At 46.5% G+C, this 23,105-nt stretch overlaps 2 protein-coding genes across 2 annotated transcripts; one reads left to right on the top strand and one right to left on the bottom strand.

Annotated features, from left to right (window-relative positions):
* The first annotated feature begins 1,101 nt into the window (after nucleotides 1–1,101).
* Nucleotides 1,102–3,117, top strand: LOC124684345 (probable small nuclear ribonucleoprotein F). Its single transcript, XM_047218679.1, has 5 exons — nucleotides 1,102–1,168; nucleotides 2,142–2,229; nucleotides 2,355–2,392; nucleotides 2,502–2,566; nucleotides 2,873–3,117. The coding sequence occupies exons 1-5, from the start codon at nucleotides 1,163–1,165 to the stop codon at nucleotides 2,934–2,936; spliced, it is 261 nt and encodes an 86-aa protein (XP_047074635.1). The 5' UTR covers nucleotides 1,102–1,162; the 3' UTR covers nucleotides 2,937–3,117.
* Nucleotides 3,118–15,353: 12,236 nt separating this feature from the next.
* Nucleotides 15,354–16,193, bottom strand: LOC124663047 (fasciclin-like arabinogalactan protein 14). Its single transcript, XM_047200806.1, has one exon. It carries the CDS (start codon nucleotides 16,191–16,193, stop codon nucleotides 15,354–15,356), a length of 840 nt encoding a protein of 279 aa, XP_047056762.1.
* Between the last annotated feature and the right edge of the window lie 6,912 nt (nucleotides 16,194–23,105).

Genomic DNA, 23,105 nt, shown 5'->3' with positions numbered 1-23,105 from the left:
CCGCTGTAACATAGATGTCCGGAGGTGACCGCTATGGTGCAACGAATCCTCAATCGTTGTGGGAGAAGGGTGGGGGCTGCGGGAAGAAGGAGTGATCTCGTTCGTGCAGATCGCGGGAGTTCTACGACACTTCGGCGACTATGGTAAAGTGTTGTGGCGGCGTCGGTGTGAACAACTTGGACGGTTGTCCTAGTCCGGCGGGAAGGGAGGGAAGTGTGCGGCTTTAGGACTAAAGTCTTGTCCGCCTTCGGTCAGTGCCGACGATGACGGTGCTCGCGGGTGTCGTTCTCCTCCTTGGAGCTGTCGTCGAGGTGTGTCTACGCTTCCCGCTCTCTCACTGGTTTGCTAGATGGCTCCGGGCGAAATCCGAGGTCTGGAGTTCGATCGGCGCGATGGCGTCATCCTCGATGTTATCAATTTATTGGGAGCATCGCGTTTGGTGACACGGCGTGCAGGTTACTCATTGCCCTCCTCTGGTTCTCTTCGCTATTGAAGGTTGTTCTCCAGGGGCGCAATGCACGCTGTTGTCGGCAAGTCCAAGACGATGTCTTCTGGGGACCAACCAAGTTCCGCCATATTTCTACTTTAGATGATTCATCGACGAGGAGAGTCCTTTTGAAGCTGTTGTTCTTCGGAGCTGTCCGTCGTCGATCGAGACACTACAACTTTGTTGTTTAGCTTAGGATAGGCTCTTTTATCTTGTGTTGTTATTTTGTCGGTAGTGGATGTCTTCGGACTAGCAAGTGTGGAAGTGTTGCTACGCCTGTTGCTCGCTACGAAATATGTTACCCCTTTCGCATATTCTCGAAAAACATTATACATATTGATTTGTAAACTTTGTGGAAATAAGAAAGTTCGAATTCCGAACAAAGCCCTGTTTTTTTTGCATGCAGACGTAAGACAAAACAGTGCTGCCGGCCTATATAGCAAGTCCTGGATCAGCCTCTGGGCCGGATATCTAGACCAATTTTGCCTGTCTAGCTCTTTAAGCTTGTAGCCGACTTACGCGCAGGCCCAGCCCAACAACAGATCTCCAATCCCCTTCCCATAGAACCCTAGTCTGCTTCCGTTCCGCACGAACCCCGCACGGCTGCTCATCCTCCTCGTCTTCGTCTCCGCCTCCGACCAGCCGCGCGGCCGCGCCACCAGCTCGTCTCCTCCGATGGCGGTACGAGCGTTCCCTCTCTCCTTCCCCCTCCCCCCTCGCCACCTTCCCTTAGCAGACCTCTTCATACAGCAAGTTACCTGTTTGGCGAGAACCCTAAGATCGTGCGGCTGTGCCGCGGCGACGAAGCACCTAGCCGTCTGCGCGGCGGGGGGCTGTAAGGGTGCGCGTCGTTTCGTGCGAGCCGCTGGGTGAACGCGGAGGGGGAGATCGAACTCGAACTGAAGTTCTCTCCCGAGTGTCGCTGCGGTTAATAGCACTTTCGATTTGCTAATCTTTTCGACCGGTTAGTGATCCCGTGTGTCGCTGCGGTTGCAAACCTGGCCTATCCGAGGCTCTGAGCATCTTGGCATGGAGATCGTGCATTATCATCAAAACTTTGCCGGTTTGGTTAGGGTTTTTTTTTTTGGAAATATCGCCGGGTCTTTAACTAGATATATAGTTCGTGATTTTGGACTTGGGAACAAGTGACATTGTTGTTCACAAGTGAAATTGTTACCAAAGTTTTGAATACTTTCTCCTGCAATGCTAATTGTCGGTCACTAGCTGCAAAATTCTGCATCTGCATCTGCTACTGCAAAGTACTGATATTAGGTTTGGGTAGTGCTATTCTTCTGAATCAAAAATTGTAAAATGCTATTTTTAAAATATTTTCCTGCTACAGACCACAATTTGATGTTTATGACACTTCCCAGCTGAGTTAAGGATCTGGTGTGAGTACTATCGTGTTAGTGATACAAGCCTACAATTGGCTCAGCTCTAGTTGTGGTTACGGTTTTTGAGTTGTAGGATTTTACATGTCATGCAGTAAATTAAGGTTGCAGTATCTGTGCTGAGCTGCAAAATTACCACAATTGTATTGAACATCTTTTCTCATATATTTGTAAAAAATCACAAGTGACCTTATATGTTCTATACTGTACTACTTCATTTGATAATATGTGTTAATTGCTCATGTTTCTTTACTCCGCTGCAGACTGTGCCTGTTAACCCTAAGCCATTCTTAAATAACTTAACCGGGAAGCCTGTCATCGTCAAGCTGAAGTGGGGGATGGAGTACAAAGGTACCTTTATGGGATTTCGTTGCTTGTTAGCTACATTCATCATCTGATTGTCCTTTTCAGATTTGTCATTCTTATTCAAGACCTCAGTTGTACTAATGCATGAATTGTTTTGTTTTCTACCTCAGGATATCTTGTTTCAGTGGATTCATACATGAATCTGCAGGTAAAGTTCACATTGTTTGTGCTTAGCCATTTTAAATGATGGAGGACACTCATGCTGTTTGATCATTTTATCATACTAGTTTTTTACTTACACTTCTGACTTATTGCAGCTTGCTAATACTGAGGAATACATCGACGGGCAGTTCTCAGGAAATTTGGGCGAGATACTGATAAGGTAATCCATTCATCGATCATTGACCACAGCTAGAATGTATCATTAGTCCATCTCTATATATTTTCTGAAATTTTAACATTAAAACTCGCATCCTTGCACTTTCTGAAGCCTGTATCGAATATCGGATTAAAGATATAATATTGTGAATCCGCAACTGGTAGCACTCTCATAACCCTAGAAGTCAACAAACTGTAGTAGATGTGGAAGTATGTTATGGCTGTTAATAGCTATTTACTCTTAATATTGCATATGCACAAGTGAATGACCCGGTTCCATCAATGTTCTGATTTGCTGCTTAATCTGCAGATGCAACAATGTTATGTACCTCCGAGGTGTTCCAGAGGACACAGAGATCGAAGATGCAGAGTGAAGGAGTACATGGACTGTTACTAGGTTGATGCTTGTTGTGTGATGCTGAAAAACACCACTGTAGTTTGTCTCCATCTGCACAAGTGACTGTATTAGCAAGCATTGCGCCCATGTTAACTCAAATTCTGTATCCTGAATGAATGGATGATTGACTGGCATGTCTTAAAACGGCTGATTGCTTATTGCTGGTAGGTTCTGCTGTAACCGTTTGGTGTTTGATATGTGACTGTCCTGCGACTCAACATAGGTGCATGAGCCGATGTTTCTGCTCCAGTTAGATCTTTCTTTTCGCTAATAGATGCCATTATACTGTAACATCTTTTAGTCATGTATTACATTTTCACCAGTTGCCAAAAGTACTTTGATCTTTTGGTCATCCAAACGTTTTAACCTTAAACTTTAGCACTAGTTGATTGATTTACAACATGGATTCTAAAATTTGTTCACATTCACATTATACCTGAACCTGACGCTTAAGTTGTTTGATAGTGCATTTTAATCGTCTAGTTGCCCCTAAGATACTGCGCTTTATATTGGAGTTTATGACTTGCCGCCTATATTTGTCTTCTGTTAAGCTCAGGCTGGGCGTTCTGGTTACCCAAATTTCTGGAGACCAATGTGCCACGAAAGAAGAAAATCAGGGTATTTTGATGCAAACTTATCTTGATGATGAAAAATATTGCCATAGCACATGTAGTGAGATTTGGCTCTTACAAGGGGATTCAAGTACAGAGTTCTTTCACACTGGCAAATGACAGAAAAGCAGTGTATCCTTCCTTAATGCAATGGAAGTCATATCAGGCCCTTCTATGACAACTGAATCAACCATAAAATTGAATTCCTTTGGTCTATAGGAGGTTTCATTGCAGACAACTTACAAAATCAATGTGGGTGGAGCCAAAGTGGAAGCTATCAATGATAAACTATGGAGAATTTGGGTTATAGATGATGATTTCTTAAAATCGTCAAAGGTAATTTAAATTACCAAGAGTATGATGCTCCAAATGTTGTATATTCTATAGCGAGAAGGCTGATGGAAAGAAACAACATGAGCTAGATTTTTGATGTGGATGGGCATTCTGAGTATTTGATCCAGTTGCACTTTTGTGACATTGTGAGCAAGGTTTTCCATTCTCTCTTCTTTGATGTATACATTGATGACACTATGGAACATAATTTTTTTTGATCTCTTAGATATATCTCATGGTTCGTTGTCTGTTCCTTATTACACTCATTACTTCTTGCCATCCAGTGACAAGTCTGGCAAGATGAAAATCACTATTGCACCATTTGAGTGGAAAAATGTTACGGCAGATGGCATCCTGAATGGGATAGAAATATTTGAGGTGGGTACTGGACCAACTATTGTAGTGGAGCCACCCGGGGCAATTCATGACAGGAACATGGAGAACCGAATGAATAGACTGGCCATAAATCATGGGGGGGGGGGGGCGGTGGCCCCCCTGACATGTACTAAGCTCCAGTTGCACTTGTATGGCGGCTTGCCTCCTCTAAACTGGCAGAAGAGGCTCGAGCTTTGTATTGGCACCACAAGAGGTCTACACTACCTGCATACGGGTCTCACGAAACTAGTAATCCACCGTGACATCAAGACTGCCAATATCCTTACAGACAGGAACCTTGTGGCTAAGATAGGAGATTTTGGAATCTCAAAGGCGCTAACAAAATTCAACGACACACACTTCAGCGGGCACTGAGATTAGAGGAACTGTGGGCTTCTGCGATCCTGAGTATCACCAGACAGAAAAGTTGACCCTTAAGTCGGATGTGTACTCGTTTGGAGTGGTCCTGCTAGAAGTGCTCTATGCGAGGGAAGCTGTAGATGATATACTCGAAGAACAAAGAATTAACCTCCCATACTGGGCTCTCGAAGAGATGAGAAAAGGAAAGACTGCCAACACCGTTGACAACCGAATCTCTGCGACCATACGGCCAAAATCTTTAAGGAAGTATGGAGAATTGACTGGGAGATGCCTTGCAGATAATGGATCAGATTGCCCGACAATGGCCATTATGCTATCGGAATTGGAGTTTGTACTTGAGCTTCAAGAGGCACACACAGATAACTCGATGGACATTGATCAGATTGTGAAAGAAATGCAAGATGATGACGAGGATTCTATGGAAGATGGCGATAATGTACAGAACAGTGGGGTGGAGGTGGAATCTGACAAGCCTATTGATACTAATACTATGGAAAAATTTGATGGGATGGAATTGGATAAGGAAGAAATTAGGGAGGTATGTATGTTCTAAAAAAAGGTGATCATACTGTTAAAAGGGATGTGAATCTGTACTGATATTTGGGTGCATGATCATAAACTGTTAAAGGAAGATAATAGCGTTCCAAAAAGATGCATCTCAACTGAATATATTCTGTAGAATTCCTTAGAGCTGTGCTTGCGGACCCTTTTCTTAGTCGATCTTGATTTATTTTTCTGGGGAATAGCATGCATACCACTACGGAAGTGGTCTTGCCCCTCCTCCATAGCCTTATGGAATATGGATTACTTGCCAACCTTCAGTGTTTATGGTATCAAGACCCTAAGACTCTTACATCTTCACCACCCTCGTCAGCAGAACCAACGGGGACCACCTGTACTGTAGGCCTTTGTGGCGTCGTGAAAGATCAGGCCTGAGTGAAAGATATCCTCAAGCGGTTAACATCGATGTTCTTGACTTGTTATTTAGGGAAAAAGAATAAAATGGAAACTGATACTCTATCCATTCCATGAAACATATTTTAGATTCGTCTAAATTTAAATCTAGTGACTATAACACAAGTTTCTCTCCGCTGCACCATTTTGTTGATGAGCATGAGGGCAAGAGACAAGATGTGTAATTCCTTGTGTTTGAAATAAAGAGTTCAATTTGATATATTCACCCCCACCCCCAATCAGACTATACAGTGATAATTTTCCTATTAAACTTGCGCTCAACAAGAGTCTGAAAGGTAACAAAGGCAGCTAAAGCATCAGATTTGCGTTTAAGAAGATAGATGCAGGTAAATTTAGTATAATCATCAATAAAGCTTATATAATAATCATGACGACCAACAGAGGTAGGTGCAGGACCCCATACATCAGAAAATACTAACTATAGAGGTGTTGTAGATACACTGGTGGAAATAGGGTATGGGAGTTGATGACTCTTAGCCTGTTGACAGGGATCACAAATAGACTCACTACTAGAATCACTAACACTTGCTGATAATTTGCCTAACAATTCCTATAGAGGGATGACCTGTATTGAGAGGGCTTGGCGGCAACAAAGGCAAACTTGGATGGCGTGGAGGACGCCAAAGATGCAATGAGAGGGTACAAGCCGCCAACACACCTCCCTCTATGGACGATTCTCCTGGTAGCCTGATCCTTGATCAAAAAGAAGAAAGGGTGAAACTCAATAAAGACATGATTATCATATGTGAAGCGATAAACAGATAGAAAGTTTATGGAAGCATTGGGAACATGAAGAATGTTTCGAAGATGAAAATCTTGAGTAGGATTACGTACTACTGAATGACCAATGTGAGAGATATCCAAACCTTGCCCATTGGCAGTGTTGACCGTGTCATGTCCCTTGTAGGCATCACGAAGAGTGAGGTTGTTTAGCTCTCCCGTGATGTGATGGGTAGCACCTGAATCCTGGTACCAATTTGTGTCCACACCATAGGCGGCATGGACCTCCTTCTCACCATAGTCATCATGGTTGGAATAACGAGACCAACAATCTTTGGCATAGTGTCCCTCCTTGTTGCATATCTGGCACGTGACATCAGCCCAGGGAGTAGTCCTGCGACGTCCACGGCCTCGGCCGCGTCCCCCTCCTGGGTTGCCACGACCCCCACCGCGTCCCTGTTGAAAGGGGCGATCATCACGCCGAGCGTCGCGGTGGTCATCTCGACGGTCACCACGGGCCCATCCGTTGTAGTTGTTGTTGGCATCATTGCGAGGATGCCACTGTCTGGATGCACCGTTGGCCGATGACTCAAACTCCGGAGGAGTGGGCTCGGCAAGGAGAAGCTGGCGTTGATCATATGCCAATAATTGGGAGTATAAGCGACTGAGGGTGATCGGGGTGGTCGCCACGCCAAGTGCTGCAACGAGGGCATTGTAATCTTTGCCGAGGCCAACCAGGATATAGGAGACCAACTGGCGGTCTGGAAGAGAGTGGCCGGCGGCGATCAACTCATCCGCAAACCCTTGCATCTTGGCAAGGTAATCAAAAGTAGACATCTGAAGCTTCTTGGTCGTGGCGAGAGCAACCAGCAAGTTGTACACCTTGGCTTCACTTTGGGCAGAGAACATATCCTCAATGGCGCGCCTGACGCCATGCGAGCTCTCAATACGATGCACATGAGGTAGGACCTCCAGGGACAAGGATTGCAGGAGGTAGGAGAGGACGAGCTGGTCGCGCGCGATCCAATCCGCGTAGAGAGGATTGACCTTCATCTTTGCCGGCGTGTTGGTGGTGTCGTCGGCCGGCACATCAATCACCTCCGGTGGCGGGGCGTGGTCGACGCCGGTGATCAAGCCGAGCTGTTGAGCGCCACGTATGGCCGGCAAAACTTGGGAACGCCAGATCGGGTAGTTGTCCCGCGTCAGCTGTGTGCGCGGCGGTTGGCCGAGAGAAATCGGCGGGATCGGTGCAGAGGACGCCATGGCCGACGGGGGCGGGGGCGCCGAAGCTTGCGATCGGTGCGGTGTAGAGGCTATCGCCGGAAGAGGCAGCCTGATACCATGTAAAAGTCGATAGAACGATCCGGTAGGGTTACGCTACTCGGATGATCTCCGAGGCTCTCATCATATGTTTATATAGTAGGTTACAATACGTGTTGTAATCACAACGGATTCTCATACGTTTACAATTTTATCTCTAACATCCTCCCTTAGTCACAACTTCGACAAGTTGAGATTACACTTAAAATCTTCAAAGGCTCGGTAAGGAAGTGGCTTGGTAAACCCATCTGCGACTTGATCTTTTGAGGGAATAAACCTCACCTCTAATTGCCTTTTCAACACTCGTTCTCTGACAAAGTGAAAATCGATCTCTATATGCTTAGCACTTGCATGGAAGACTGGATTAGCAGATAAGTATGTTGCTCCAAGATTATCACACCATAAACATGGTCTCTGTGTTAGCCTAACTCCCAATTCGGCAAGAAGTGACTGCTCCCAAATCATTTTAGCTGTTGCATTTGCTAGAGACTTGTACTCCGCTTCAGTGCTGGACCTGGACACTGTATTGTATTCTGCTTTTTAGCACTCCAAGAAATCAAGTTCGGTCCAACAAATACAACAAACCCCCTCGTGGACCGACGGTCATCAACACTTTCTGCCCAGTCAGCATCAGAAAAATCACTAACTAGAGTGGATGTAGACTTGGAAAAAGTAAGTCCAACTGTGAGAGTATGCTTAACATAGCGCAAGACGCGCTTAGCAACAATCCAATGTACTGTAGTAGGCGCATGTAGATACTCACACACTTTGTTAACTGCATAGGAGATATCTGAGCGAGTAAGAGTAAGATACTGCAGTGCGCCAACAATGCTTCTATACTTTGAACTATCAGCCGGTCCTAGGGAATCACCTTGATGAGCTGAAATTTTCTCAGAGGATGACAATGGAGTAGGCATACCTTGGAAATTAACCATGCCAACACGAGTAAGCAAATCTTGAGAATATTTAGCCTGATTAAGAATAAGACCATCAACAACCCGTGGTACTTCAATGCCCATGAAATAGTGAAGATCTCCAAGATCTTTCAAGGCAAACTCCTTATGCAAATCTGTAAGCAGGGCATCTGTAGCAGCTTGAGAGGAACTAACAACAATTATGTCGTCCACATAGATAAGCATAAAAATACCGACATTGAACTTGCGATAAATGAACAATGACATATCAGACTTGAAAGCAACTTGGCACTCAACTGTGAATACCACGCACGAGGTGCCTGTTTCAGTCCATATAACGCCTTGTCATGTTTGCAAATATATCCTGGCTGTTGACGATCCTCATACCCAGGTGGTTGTCTCATATACACTTCCTCTTCCAGAACGCCATGAAAAAATGCGTTCTTGACATCCAACTGTCCCAAGCTCCAGCCACGAGAAACAGCAATAGACAGAACAAGACGAACAGTAGAAATTTTGACAACTGGACTGAACGTGTCTTGATAATCAATCCCATAACGTTGTTTAAATCCTTTGGCAACCAGGCGTGCCTTGTATCTATCAATCGACCCATCTGCTTTGTGTTTGACCTTGTAAATCCATCTGCAATCAATAACATTTTTGCCATAGCCCGGAGGTACCAAACGCCATGTCTTGTTCTTCATAAGTGCATTAAACTCATCATCCATGGCCCCTTTCCAATTAGGATCAGCAAGAGCAGACTGAAGATTGGTAGGCTCACCAGACGTGCACGAGAGAAGCCAGCGAACCGTGCCATCTTTGTACTCACGAGGACAAACAATACCAGAAGATGCTCGTGTAGTGGGGCGGGTCTGAGCAGCAGCTTGGGGTACATGGCGGGCGGGCACAGAAGATCTGGCCGAGGAGACAGCGCCAGACGACGCAGAGTCGGCAGCAGAGGGCGCAGGGGAGCTGCTGTTCGCGAGATCTGCTGTGGCGGAAGATTCCCCCGGTGTGGCGCCTGCAGGCGGTGTGGCAGACGAGCGGGGCGCAGACGATCCGCGGGCCGCAGGGGACGGGGTCGCGCGGGGACCGGCAGCGCGACCAGCTGCAGGCGGGGTCCCCACCGAATTTGGGCGGTCAGAGCTGACAGTGCGAGATCCAACACGGCGGGACGACCCCGAGGTGGATTCTGGCGGCAAATCTTCCCCGTGTCCAGCGTTTGTGTCATTTTCTGCAGAATACTCAAAAGAGCCATATGACCAGCTAGAGGCACCATTTGAATTGGAATTTTCACCAGCATGATTGTCTCCTGGTTCTGCATCCTGCACAAGAGGCACAACAGGTCTAGCAACAGGGTTAGTAGCATGAGTATCCTCAACATGTGAATCATTAGTAGTAACATGTTCCTGCTCAAAAAATTTAGAGAAGGACCGAGGAGTAGTATCTGTTTGCGGAGAAGAGCACCCGCATTTGGGTGAAGATGTTTGAAGGGAAACACTGTCTCATCAAAGACAACATCCCGAGAAATATAGACCCGTCCACTAGAGACCTCAAGACATTTAACCCCTTTATGGCAAGGACTATAGCCGATGAAAACACATTGGGTAGAGCGAAAGGCAAGTTTTCGTTTATTATAAGGTCTCAGGTTGGGCCAACAGGCACAACCAAAAACTCGTAAGGATGATTAGTTAGGACGAGTGCCAAGGAGACGATGAACACGAGTATCATTATTTATGACCCTGCTAGGAAGCATATTGATAAGATATGTGGTTGTGAGAAATGCTTCATCCCAAAATTTTGAGGGCATACCAACATGAGCAAGAAGTGCTAGACCAACTTCAACAATGTGACGGTGCTTTCTCTCCGATGCACCATTTTGTTGATGAGCATGAGGGCAAGAGACAAGATGTGTAATTCCTTGTGTTTGAAATAAAGAGTTCAATTTGATGTATTCACCCCCCAATCAGACTGCACAGTGATAATTTTCCTATTAAACTTGCATTCAATAAGAGTCTGAAAGGTAACAAAGGCATCTAAGGCATCATATTTACGTTTAAGAAGATAGATCCAGGTAAATTTACTATAATCATCAATAAAGCTTATATAATAATCATGACGACCAACAGAGGTAGCTGCAGGACCCCATACATCAGAAAATACTAACTGTAGAGGTGTTGTAGATACACTGGTGGAAATAGGGTATGGGAGTTGATGACTCTTAGCCTGTTGATAGGGATCACAAATAGACTCACTACTAGAATCACTAACACAAGGAAGTTTATTCTTGTTGATAATTTGCGTAACAATTACTATAGAGGGATGACCTAAACAACTGTGCCACTGGTATTGAGAGGGCTTGGCGGCAACAATGGCAAACTTGGATGGCGTGGAGGATGCCAAAGATGCAATGAGAGGGTACAAGCCGCCAACACACCTCCCTCTATGGACGATTCTCCTGGTAGCCTGATCCTTGATCAAAAAGAAGAAAGGGTGAAACTCAATAAATACATGATTATCATATGTGAAGCGATGAACATATAGCAAGTTTTTGGAAGCATTGGGAACATGAAGAATGTTTCGAAGATGACAATCTTGAGTAGGATTATGTACTACTGAATGACCAATGTGAGAGATATTCATACCTTGCCCATTGGCAGTGTTGACCGTGTCATGTCCCTTGTAGGCATCACGAAGAGTGAGGTTGTTTAGCTCTCCCATGATGTGATGGGTAACACCTGAATCCTGGTACCAATTTGTGTCCACACCATAGGCGGCATGGACCTCCTTCTCACCATAGTCATCATGGTTGGAATAACGAGACCAACAATCTTTGGCATAGTGCCCCTCCTTGTTGCATATCTGGCACGTGACATCAGCCCAGGGAGTAGTCCTGCGACGTCCACGGCCTCGGCCGCGTCCCTCTCCTGGGTTGCCACGACCCCCACCGCGTCCCTATTGAAAGGGGCGATCATCACGCCGAGCGTCGCGGTGGTCATCACGGTGGTCATCTCGACGGTCACCACGGGCCCGTCCGTTGTAGTTGTTGTTGGCATCATTGCGAGGACGCCACTGTCTGGATGCAGCGTTGGCCGATGACTCAAACTCCGGAGGAGTGGGCTCGGCAAGGAGAAGCTGGCATTGATCATATGCCAATAATTGGGAGTATAAGCGACTGAGGGTGATCGGGGTGGTCGCCACGCCAAGTGCTGCAACGAGGGCATTGTAATCTTTGCCGAGGCCAACCAGGATATAGGAGACCAACTGGCGGTCTGGAAGAGGGTGGCCGGCGGCGATCAACTCATCCGCAAACCCTTGCATCTATGCAAGGTAATCAGAAGTAGACATCTGAAGCTTCTTGGTCGTGGCGAGAGCAACCATCAAGTTGTCCACCTTGGCTTCACTTTGGGCGGAGAACATCTCCTCGACGGCGCGCCAGACGCCATGTGAGCTGTCAATACGATGCACATGAGGTAGGACCTCCAGGGACAAGGATTGCAGGAGGTATGAGAGGATTGGCCTTCATCTTTGCCGGCGTGTTGGTGGTGTCGTCGGCCGGCACATCAATCACCTCCGGTGGTGGGGCGCCGTCGACGCCGGTGATCAAGCCGAGTTGTTGAGCGGCAGGTATGGCCGGCAAAACTTGGGAACGCCAGATCGGGTAGTTGTCCCGCGTCAGCTGTGTGCGCGGCGGTTGGCCGAGAGAAATCGGCGGAATCGGTGCAGAGGACGCCATGGCCGAGGGGGCAGGTGTGCCGAAGCTTGCGGTGCGGTGTAGAGGCTATCGCCGGAAGAGGCGGCTTGAGACCATGTAAAGGTCGCTAGAATGATCAGGTAGGGTTACGATACTCGGATGATCTCCGAGGCTCTCATCATATGTTTATATAGTAGGTTACAATACGTGTTGTAATCACAACGGATTCTATACTAATCCTAGTCTCATACGTTTAAAACTTTATCTCTAACACTTCACACTTGCTACACGCTCACAAAGTTATTTCATGAAAAAACAGCTTGTCATGTGACGTGTGTAAAAAGACAAAATTAAGTGTAAAAAGATGAAATTTGGTGCTAAGTAAGACTTTTCACATTTGATGAACGCAAATATATTGTGAAGATGTATATGTAGAATTTTTCGTCAAAAAAATTCGACACTTCAAAATGTGCTTTTTTGGTAGATCGAGCAAATTCACCCAGGAACCGATTTGAGTTTTCGGTACTTTCTCTCAATTTCGAACAGTTAGGGGTAGGAAAATGAATATATTGGACATTGAAATAAATAAGTCTCGGATCTTTATATTTCAAAAGGCTATGGTAGATCCTTTTCTTCAGATCCTGCTGAAGCATTCTTCCGTTCCCGCTCCGTTTCACGATTTTCTTTCCAGCATATGAGAAGAGACAAACAGAGTCCGCCGGTCACCGTGGAGAAGAACACAATCATGGACGCATCAATGCTCTTGGAAGGGAAAGTGGAGACAATCAGCGCCATGGACATCGCCACGATTGAAGTAAGCGCCAGCATCGTCTGCGCCTAGATTAGGAGAAGAAAAGCGCACACGATCTGGATCAATCTCAACAAGCTAATACTACTACCATTTTCGTTAAATGAGTATATAAATGAATGCATGTCTTCTAAAATGTCACGTACGTACCACACAGCTTTTTTCATCGATGGTGTCGCAGTGCTTGGCAAACAGGATGAGTATAACCGCCCAGTAGGAGAACATGATGGCCACGACAAGCGAGTCTTGCCAATCGTCGGTCCAATAGTTGATGGCCGCTACCAGGGAACTCATGAACATAAAACCAGCAACGCCAACATACTGCACAATAACATAGAGTATTTTAATTATATGCCCGTATTACAAATTTACAATATATGCATGCAAGCAATCGAAGATTATTGATTCATTGTGTACGCACGTACCCAATTTTTACTGTTCGATTGATCCTCGTGGAGGTCTGCTATGGGCCTTGGCACGAGATGCAGCCCCGCCGTGTCCGGTGGCGCCGCCTTTGAAGCAGATCTGCTGCTCTGGCTCGACCTCGAATGGTGGACGGGCATGGGAGGCGCGAATGATCCCGCCGGCGACTGGCAGTGGCACACCCGCGCGCAACGGCCGACCATGGTCGATCGAGATCGGTTGATCACCAGTTCACCACAGGCCGCGGCGCAGCTACAAGGAAGCAAGGAAACCCTAGCAGGCGATGACTTTGTTACTCTAAAGTGGGATTGGCCAGGCGCGCCGGCTTACAAGCCTAGGTTGTTGTTATCACCAGTGAGAAAAGATTTGCTTATTTCCGTCGCGGACAAAACTGTACCGGTGGCAATTTGCGAAAAAAATGAAAACCGGTAAAGCCGAACTATGGTGTTTCTTTTTGCAATTTTCTCTCCTATCCTCGTCATGTGGGATATACAGATATAGCCATTTTTTTTAAAACATATACTAGGTGCAAGAGCCCACTACCTATTAGACTTGTGACCACTCACACATTGCACATTGCACTTGTGACCACTCACACATTGCACATTGCACTTGTGACCACTCACACTTTTCATTTGGCCGCTATATTTTCTGGGGATTATTAATTCTATGCCCCTCGTTCGTTAACACTACTCACTTTTCCCCACTCGCTCATTTTGCTTCGAAGTGAGCAACTATTCAAGGGCAAAAGTGAGGAAAATGTGAAAGCAAAAGTTTAGACACATGAGGAAAAGTGAGCAAAACGTTATCGAATGGGGAAAAGTGAGCACAACTAAGAAACCAGGGGCATAGAATTAAATACCCGTATTTTCTGAGGCTAAGAAAGACTATAGTCGGGCTATAGTGGGCTAATCCATTTAGAGTTTTTTTTAAATATGAATTTTTTAGACATATCTTACGAAAAAAGAAATTGAAAACTATAACTCAAACATGATTCGAGCTACAACTCGCTCGACTATTCAAGGCAATCAAATATTTAACTATTAAACTAACAAGTTTTATTGAATCATATTAAACAATAATTAGAAAACAAGAAATAAAAAGGAGAACATAATAGAAATATAGAAAACATGAGATACAACGGCCAAATTAGAGGCTAGATAGGGGCTAAATAGGACTATATCCCGCTATTAGCGATTTTTCCGATTTAACCTATAAATGATATAGCCGTATTAGGAGGTCTCCTAAAAGGTTATAGCTGGCTATTTGAAACTTTGATCCGCATGGGCAGACTGTCAATTCCAAGCCCACTGAGGGTCCTCGGCTTGCAGACATGCTACCTTGCACTGCCTGCCCTTGGTGTCTTCATTCCGCGCCAGAAGAAACGACGACAGATTTTGTTGATCATCCAAATTACCCACGGCGGTAGTCCTCTCACGCTAGGGTCGGTGCTTTCTTACTGTAGTATGTTATGACGTTTACATGGGTGTTATCTTTCTTCAAGCATCTACATTGGTGTTCTTGCATTGGAGCTCTGAAAGTCGACCAATCTTGTCTCGATTGGGTTTGCCGCGAGAGGCCGAGATGGTCTTGAATAGTTTTGGAATCGAGTTGTAAAGTGAACCATATTGAAGTTCAAGGTTGAAAAGAGAAGGACATTTTCCATTTTTCCTTACTTTTACACTCACGAGACCCACAAGGCACACGCTTGAAACATAGCAATTTCAAGTAAATTTTTGTCTGAACATCGTAGGAAACAATTCAATCTCTAAGAAAACTTTCGAGTTCCAAAGGAGTGGATACTAAGATCAAAAATTTATCGAGCCTTTCCTATCGTGACCTACAAATGCGCCAAGACGCACACCATCCCGAGCGCCATGCCGACGCCGGACCACCACCCCATCACCGCCCGCACCACGTAGCCCTGCGACGGCGCTGGCGCGGCCGCCGGGATCTCCTCCGTAGGCTCCACCTCCACGGGCATCGTCACCGGCGGGCACGGGAGCGGGGCCGGCACCGGCGCGGGGCTCGGTGCGACGGACATGGAGCTCATCCTCTTCGGCGGCGGCGGCGGGGTGCGCGGCTTGCTGATGACCCCGGGCGGCACGACAAAGTTGCTGATCTGGAGCACGGAGATGTTGTAGGGCCTGGCGGTGATGGCCTTCTTGAACGTGGCGCTGACGAGCGCTCCCGGGGCCGCCGAGGAGAACACCGCGCCGCCGTTGGGCGCGGGGGTGATGGTGAGGAACCCGGCCTTGTCGCCGGCGGTGGGGCCGAAGGTCTGGTACAGCGTGGTGGCGACGACGGGGCGCGCGCCGGCGCCGCGGGGCAGGGCGGCCAGCTTGGCGGCGTCGTAGTAGTCGAGGACGACGTGGACGGAGAGGAGCTCGAGGAGCGCGGCGCGCGGGAGCCTGGCGCTGCGGCGGAGGAGCCAGTCGACGTCGGAGTTGGCGGGCGCGAGGACGGTGACGGAGTTGCGGCGGTTGATCTCGCGCGCCACGCGGGTCTTGCCGAGGAGGTAGTTGAAGAGCCGGAACTCCGGGTACCGGTCCAGGATCTCCGTGATGTTGAAGCCGCCCGGGGCAGCGTCGGCGGGGCCGGCGTCCGCGGCGTTGGCGCTGCCGGTGGCCGGGAAGAGGAGGAAGAGGAGCACGACCAGGGAGAGCTTGGGAGGCGCCATGGTGTGTACGTACGTGCTCGGACGCGCGTAGATGTCGATCGATCGGTCTCTGTGTGTGCCCGGCGAGTGTCAGTGTATATATAGGGAGAGGTGAGGGAGGAGGAGGCCGTGGCGGGAGGAGAGTGATAAGTGGATCGTCGGAGAAGAAGAGGGGTTAGCAGTTGGCGGGAGGCGAGTGACTAGTCTTCACTCTGACCACTTCTCGTGGCGCCAGCATGCAGGTTGCAGATCGCCTTGAATCTAGGGTGGGATCAGCCGTCTGATGCTCATCCGATGGTCAGTAATGATCGGTATCAGTTCGGCTTCAGAGAGCACCATCAGTTTCCGAATGAGGCCAGCTTCAAATAACACTCCAGAGAAAATGGTCTTCGGCCTTGCAGCTGTTGCCGTGGCAACCTTGGATATTTTCTTGGACTGGGCCAAGCCCAACAGAATTTTCTAGCCCAAGTTCTAGGTGTGAGACATTGCCGCCATGCTACTCTTTCTTTTGGCGAATCAGGAACTTTATTAATTAACCAGCAGTGTTAGTGAAGAAGACAGGAGTCTAGTACAACGTCTCCTATCCGAGGTAGCTCTATGAGCACAGGCATGGGCTGCCTCATATCCCTGTTTACATAAATCAACTCAAAACTAGTGAAAAACTGCTAAGCTCCCTAATAACCATCTCTTCAGCATCCATCTCAGACGACCAACTTATGTAGTCCCTTGTTGATAGCCAAGCGAACCCCCTCCCGGAGAACTTCTACTTCGAGAGCTGTAGCGCCCAGGCGTGATCATGAGATTGGGTGACTGTTCTACCTCCTTCATAAAATCATGCAAGTGTGGTCGTTCAAAACCAGGGTCTCGTCGACTAAATCCGTTGCCCATGACCTCGGGTGTAGATGTGGAATTTTAACACCCGAGGCTTGTTTCATATCCTGAAAGCTCGCGTCCAACTGAACTCAAATAATGAATGGAATGTGGTATCCTCATCCGCACCACATGTTTTGCGGTTGGACGACACTATCAGCGAACCTTATAATTTTCTGACCAGCGCGCGACACGCTCGTGTGGCCATCCATTTAAATCAGGATGCATGTGTCCTTCCCACCCCATCCAAAAAAAAAAAGATAAGAGAATCGAAGTTACCGAGGTTCATCATAAATCACCCTGGCAACTCGAATTCACGTTAGACCAGCATATTTTTCATTTTATTTTGTCAAAAATCTTGAAACCAGACGTCGGCAATTCAGCTTGTTTCCATCATCGCCCACCGTTTTCATCCTGTACGTAGAAGTATTATGTGCTAACATGTCATATACTATATCGACAAGACGTAGCAATCAAGTCAACGGCATGCAAGCATGGGCCTGAATATTCACACATGCATGCATTGGTGCATGCAATAATCATGCACGCAAAGACCACTATTTGGGAGAAACTAATCATACACACAACACATATGCATGCTATATTCCAAAGTGCACCTGCTGCCATTGCATACACATACAAAATAACTTGTCGAAGCCAAGCCGACATGGATGCATACGTCGCGTCCAGACTCCAGACATGTACATGTCCTTAAAACCTCGCACGTGTCTGCACTCTGTCTGCACGTATGCCTCTCAGTCTCAGGTCCAAGCTGTCAGAGGCCGAATGCACATGTACGCGCGCACGGGCTTAATCGGCCTGTCTATATGTGGCTAGCTAGCGCGCTATCCATTTTGTCTACATATCTCGCTTTAAATTTTTTACATCTTGTCTAGTATAATATCGAGAGTAGTCTAGAACATGCATGCCAGATAATATCATCACTGTGTGTATTATATCCTCAGGGATGGAAGAAGGGAGAGATAGTAGACAGATAACGTAGTTTATGCGTGGATAAGTTAGAAATCCTGTCGATCATGATTTGATTAAGCCCAGGGGGAGGACTGAGATCGCCCGTCGCCGGACGTGGCACGACGTGCTCCACCGGTTAATTTCAGCGCCGGACGCCGGTGGTGCCTTGCCTGCGTACACGCTGCTACGTGAACGGCGACAGCGCTTCATGTCCAGAAACATGAGGAAATCGGAGAAAGATCATGTCACTGGTTACCACAAATCCTGACACACATAGAAATTCCACCAACATAATTTAGCGCATATATTATATCTGTTCGCGAGCTTATTATTAATTGCACCATATCGCCTATGCGTAGTCACCAGCGATCGCTTGGATATTCCTTAATTTGTCGTTGGGCACCGGCCTTCTGTTCCTCGGTTGAGGAATCCCGGAGATATGACCTGCGGCTGTAACATTAACATCCACATCCATGCATGCATGCATCCTCATCATATTTTCTGCAAAACATATACATGTATGATATCCACACATCAAAAGATTGAGTGTGTTTAAGAATGAAAATAAAGTGAGAGCTGAATAAGAAGTGATAGACTAGTCCATGTCCATGCATCGCGAACTGATTAATCATCACGACTCACGAGGGCAATTATCAAAAACATGATGCAGGAGTATGTACCCCATATATATGCGCCTCTGGTTGATCCAAACTAATGCGAAATATTTAAAATATATTAGTTTCATATAAGCAGCAAATGTTTTTACTTAATTGCATACCATATTGAGTGCACGAGCAAGTTCATCCAAAACTCTCGACCAATGAAAAATGGCGAACAATATATTTTACATTTGGTATACATGGGTTATCTGTATCCACTTATCGACCAACAGCCGATGAACCTGCCAACTATTCATCGGGTGCAACTTTAACTGTTTCAGTTTTTATAAAAACAAGACGGTCGAGAAAATAAAATCTGAGTACTGCTATATGTAATTATTTGAGAAACAATTCCGAACAACTTTCCTCGCGAAACAATAATTTGTACAACCATGCAGTTACTCAATATTTTCATGGATTAATAATCAACTCCAAGGATCCTGTTCTGATCTGGAATCCAAAGAAAAGAGAGGTGGTTGCTAGGGTTTTCAACCTAGCAGCCGCGGCCCATCTGCCTTGTCCTTGTCGTATACGCTCGGGAATCAACGGGGCCTTGCCTCCTCTACTAGCCGCTCTGGCGGTGGGAGGGGGTGGGGACCTCGGATTTGCGCTCGGTGCTATAGAAGATCCCTAAATTTAGAGTTTGGTCAATCGGCATCGTCACTATGGTGTCTATGAAGGCGTTATGCGAGACAAGAATAAGGCATCCCCGCCTCCTCGTCCACCTAGTCGGCGGCGATCTCGTCGGTGGCGTTGAGGAAGGCAGGGATTCGTCTGGTCGCCGGTTCCATGGAGTGGTGGATCTCGTCCAGTCTATATGTGGTAGATGTTTGGTGTTAGAAGCTTCTGATTAATTCAAGGGTTTCAGTGGCAGCGACTTCAGCTACGGAGCGCTGGTCCTTAGGGGCACGTGCACAAAGACTTCCCGACTGTCATCAACATCGCCAGGCTGGCTTCGGGAAAGGAGCGGCGACAACAGCGCATCGGCGGCTCACACTGGCAGCAGTAGTGGTTGTTAGGTGGTCCAAGGACCTCAATGTAATTTTTATTATGTTTAGGGTGCTTTGTACTTCTTCTGAACTCATGGAATAGACTTGGATCTTTCTCGCAAAAAGAAGACACCGGAATCTCCAACTAACACGTGTTTGAAGTGCATCTCCTCTATGGCGGTTTGGAACTTGATTTATCTATGCATGAACTTGGTTTCGTGGGGCAGTTGCTATTCGTCACCTATGGAAGTGTCCATATTGGCGATGTCTAGCCAAAGTAATGGCCATTTTGGTGGGAAGTTTCCATGTTAAAGAATGTGCAAGTTTTTGAGAAGTAATTAGCTATCCAAGTTGACAGCTTATCCTCTCAAGGGATCCATGCAAACGTGGAGTCATTTTAAATCATTTTCACAACTAGCTAAGGGGAGGTTGTTTCTGGTTATAAAACCCAATCTCCAACATAACTTAGACCTTTGTTCTAACCTTTAATATGCAAGCTTATGGAGCAAGATTGCGAGAACTTATTCCACAGTTGTTGTCGTCGAAATTCATGAGAATGATCATTTGCCCCCCACCTAAATTTGTGCTCTACGGTTTTGGCTGTTTTCTGCGGGTGTATGGTCTTGGCTTGTGGTTATGAAATCGTTTGGACGAGGGGTTAGTGCTCTTGCAGTTTTGATTGTCTTCGCAATGTGCCCTCCTCCTTCAGTTCTATGTGAAAATGACACTATGTCGCCTAGAGGGGGTGTGAATAGGCGGTTTATTTTTTAACGATATTGCCTTTAACAAATGCATAATAAAACAAGTTAAAGGCTAATATGGAAGGCACAAAAGTATATACACTAGGGTTCACCTATGTCCACCAACAAGTTATGCTAAGTAAGTAAATAAACTATGTGGTAGCAAGATATATAACTTCAAGCACGAAGGCTATCACAAAGTAAAGTGAATAAGTAAAGAGCTCGGGTTATAGGAATAACCGAGGCACACGGAGACGGTGATATATCTAGAAGTTAACACTCTTGCAGGTACTACTCTACGTTGGAGTTGTGTGGAAGCACAATGCTCCCCAAACACCATAATGGCTCACTGTATTCTCCTCGAGCCTTCCCACCAAAAGGGAAGTTCTCGATTCACCATGGAACCCTTGAAGATGGTTACCGAGAACCCGTACAAGCTTAGAGCGATATGTAAAATTCAACTGGAGGCTCCCAAATAATCACAACAAAAGGCCTCAAGCTTGAGACAAACTCCAAAGCTTAATTGGAGGACCCAAGTAATTACCACCAAGATGACGAAGCCGTCTAGGCTTCGAAAAATCCAAGAGGAACAAGCTCTGGGTACAACCACACACGCATATTTGGCTTCTTGCTTTCACGTCACCGAATCTCCATAGAGAAGTCAAACCGATGCATCAAATGCAATGACAATAGCATACAAGGTGTTAAAGTCCTTCACTCTCAAATTTCACCAAAGCTTCAAGCTATGAGGGGATAAGAGAGGAATAACAAAGGAGGAGAATACCAAATGTTTATAAGATCTCGAGCCAATATGTTGCCCTCACTAAGATAATAAATTGATTGGTAGAAGTATAGATCTAGATCTCCTCTTTCTTTTCGCTCAAATAGATGGAGAGTCATTGTAGAGAGAGATATAGAATGCTCAAAGGATTCAGTAGTCGGGAGCAAAAAACAATCTAAAAAGAGATGAGTATCTGACATAGGCATACCCAATGGGCCTGCCGAAGAAGGTACCCGGGGTTTACTGAAGGCCCATTACCCGAAGAATAAGAAGATTCGGAAGCCCAAGATACTACTAAGGAAAGCTAGAGTTGTAATAGGAGTCATCATTTGTAATATTGCGGGATGGGTTGGAAACCCTCCCGGACTCTGTAAACTTGTGTATTACGAATCCCTCGGCTCCGCCTCCTATATAAGGGGGAGTCAAGGGACAAAGAGAGGATCGAATTTACTGTCAACACAACCCTAGTTTTATATTCGTCGAGTACTTTTCGGCTGAAACCTTCGAGATCTACTTGCCCTCTACATCTAACTAAACCCTAGTCTACAATCCGTAGGCATTGACGAGTTAATCCCTTGTCAATTGGCGCCGTCTGTGGGATCTAGAGGCGACAAGGAGCTGATCTCGATGGCACATTCAAGATCGTCGACTTCATCAGTAGCAAGCAACATCATGGACAGAGGTAAACAGATCGAAACTGGTCTCGTTGATTTTGTTCCTCACCCGCCCTCCCGTTTGGATGCATATGCGTATCTGGAGGAGCCTATGGAGATGACGTTCGGAAGATTCCACTTTCGCGTCGGGAAAGAGGGAGCGTATTGATACGTCCAATTTGCATCACTATTTTATATCATAATTTGCTGTTATTCATTGATATATTTCATATTGGGACACAATACTTATGTTATTTCATCTATTTTGCATGTTTCATGATTATTTGGAGATCGAGCACCGGAGCCGGATTCTCGTGGAAAAAGCACCGTCGGGATGCGATATTTCGGAAGATCAACTGTGGAAGGAAGTTTTACCAAAAATCCTATTTTTCCGGATGACGGAGGAAGCCGTAAGGGGAGCCAGCTGGACCCGAGGTGGGCCCACACCATAGGGTGGCGCGGCCCATGGCCCGGCCGCGCCACCATGTGGTGTGGAGCCCCTCGGCCTCTTTCGCCTCCTTTTCTTCGCGAAACCCTTCGTCCCGAAGACCTAAGCCACGGAGGAATCCTCACGAAGGGTTACAGCCGCCTCGCGGGGCGGAGAACACCAGAGAGAAAAGAGCTCTCCGGCGGGCAGGAATCCGCCGGGAAATTCCCTCCCGGAGGGGGAAATCGACGCCATCGTCACCGCCATCGAGCTGGACATCATCTCCATCACCATCATCATCATCTCCACCATCATCACCGCCATCTCCTCCACAGCACCTCGTCACCGCTGTAGCAATTTGGGTTTGATCTTGATTGTTTGATAGGGGAAACTCTCCCGGATCGATTTCTACTTGTTGTTTATGCTATTGAGTGAAACCATTGAACCAAGGTCTATGTTCAGATTGTTATTCATCATCATATCACCTCTGATCATGTTCCATATGATGTCTCGTGAGTAGTTCGTTTAGTTCTTGAGGACATGGGTGAAGTCTAAATGTTAGTAGTGAACTATGGTTGAGTAATATTCAATGTTATGATATTTAAGTTGTGGTGTTATTCTTCTAGTGGTGTCGTGTGAACGTCGACTACACGACACTTCACCATTTATGGGCCTAGGGGAATGCATCTTGTACTCGTTTGCCAATTGTGGGGTTGCCGGAGTGACGAAACCTAAACCCCCGTTGGTATATCGATGCAGGAGGGATCGCAGGATCTCGTAGTTTAAGGCCGTGGTTAGATTTATCTTAATTACTTTCTTGTAGTTGCGGATGCTTGCAAGGG

This window comes from Lolium rigidum, chromosome 1 (genome assembly GCF_022539505.1).
Source record: "Lolium rigidum isolate FL_2022 chromosome 1, APGP_CSIRO_Lrig_0.1, whole genome shotgun sequence".
Classification (NCBI taxonomy): Eukaryota; Viridiplantae; Streptophyta; class Magnoliopsida; order Poales; family Poaceae; genus Lolium; species Lolium rigidum.
This window is presented reverse-complemented; position numbering and strand designations above follow the sequence as displayed.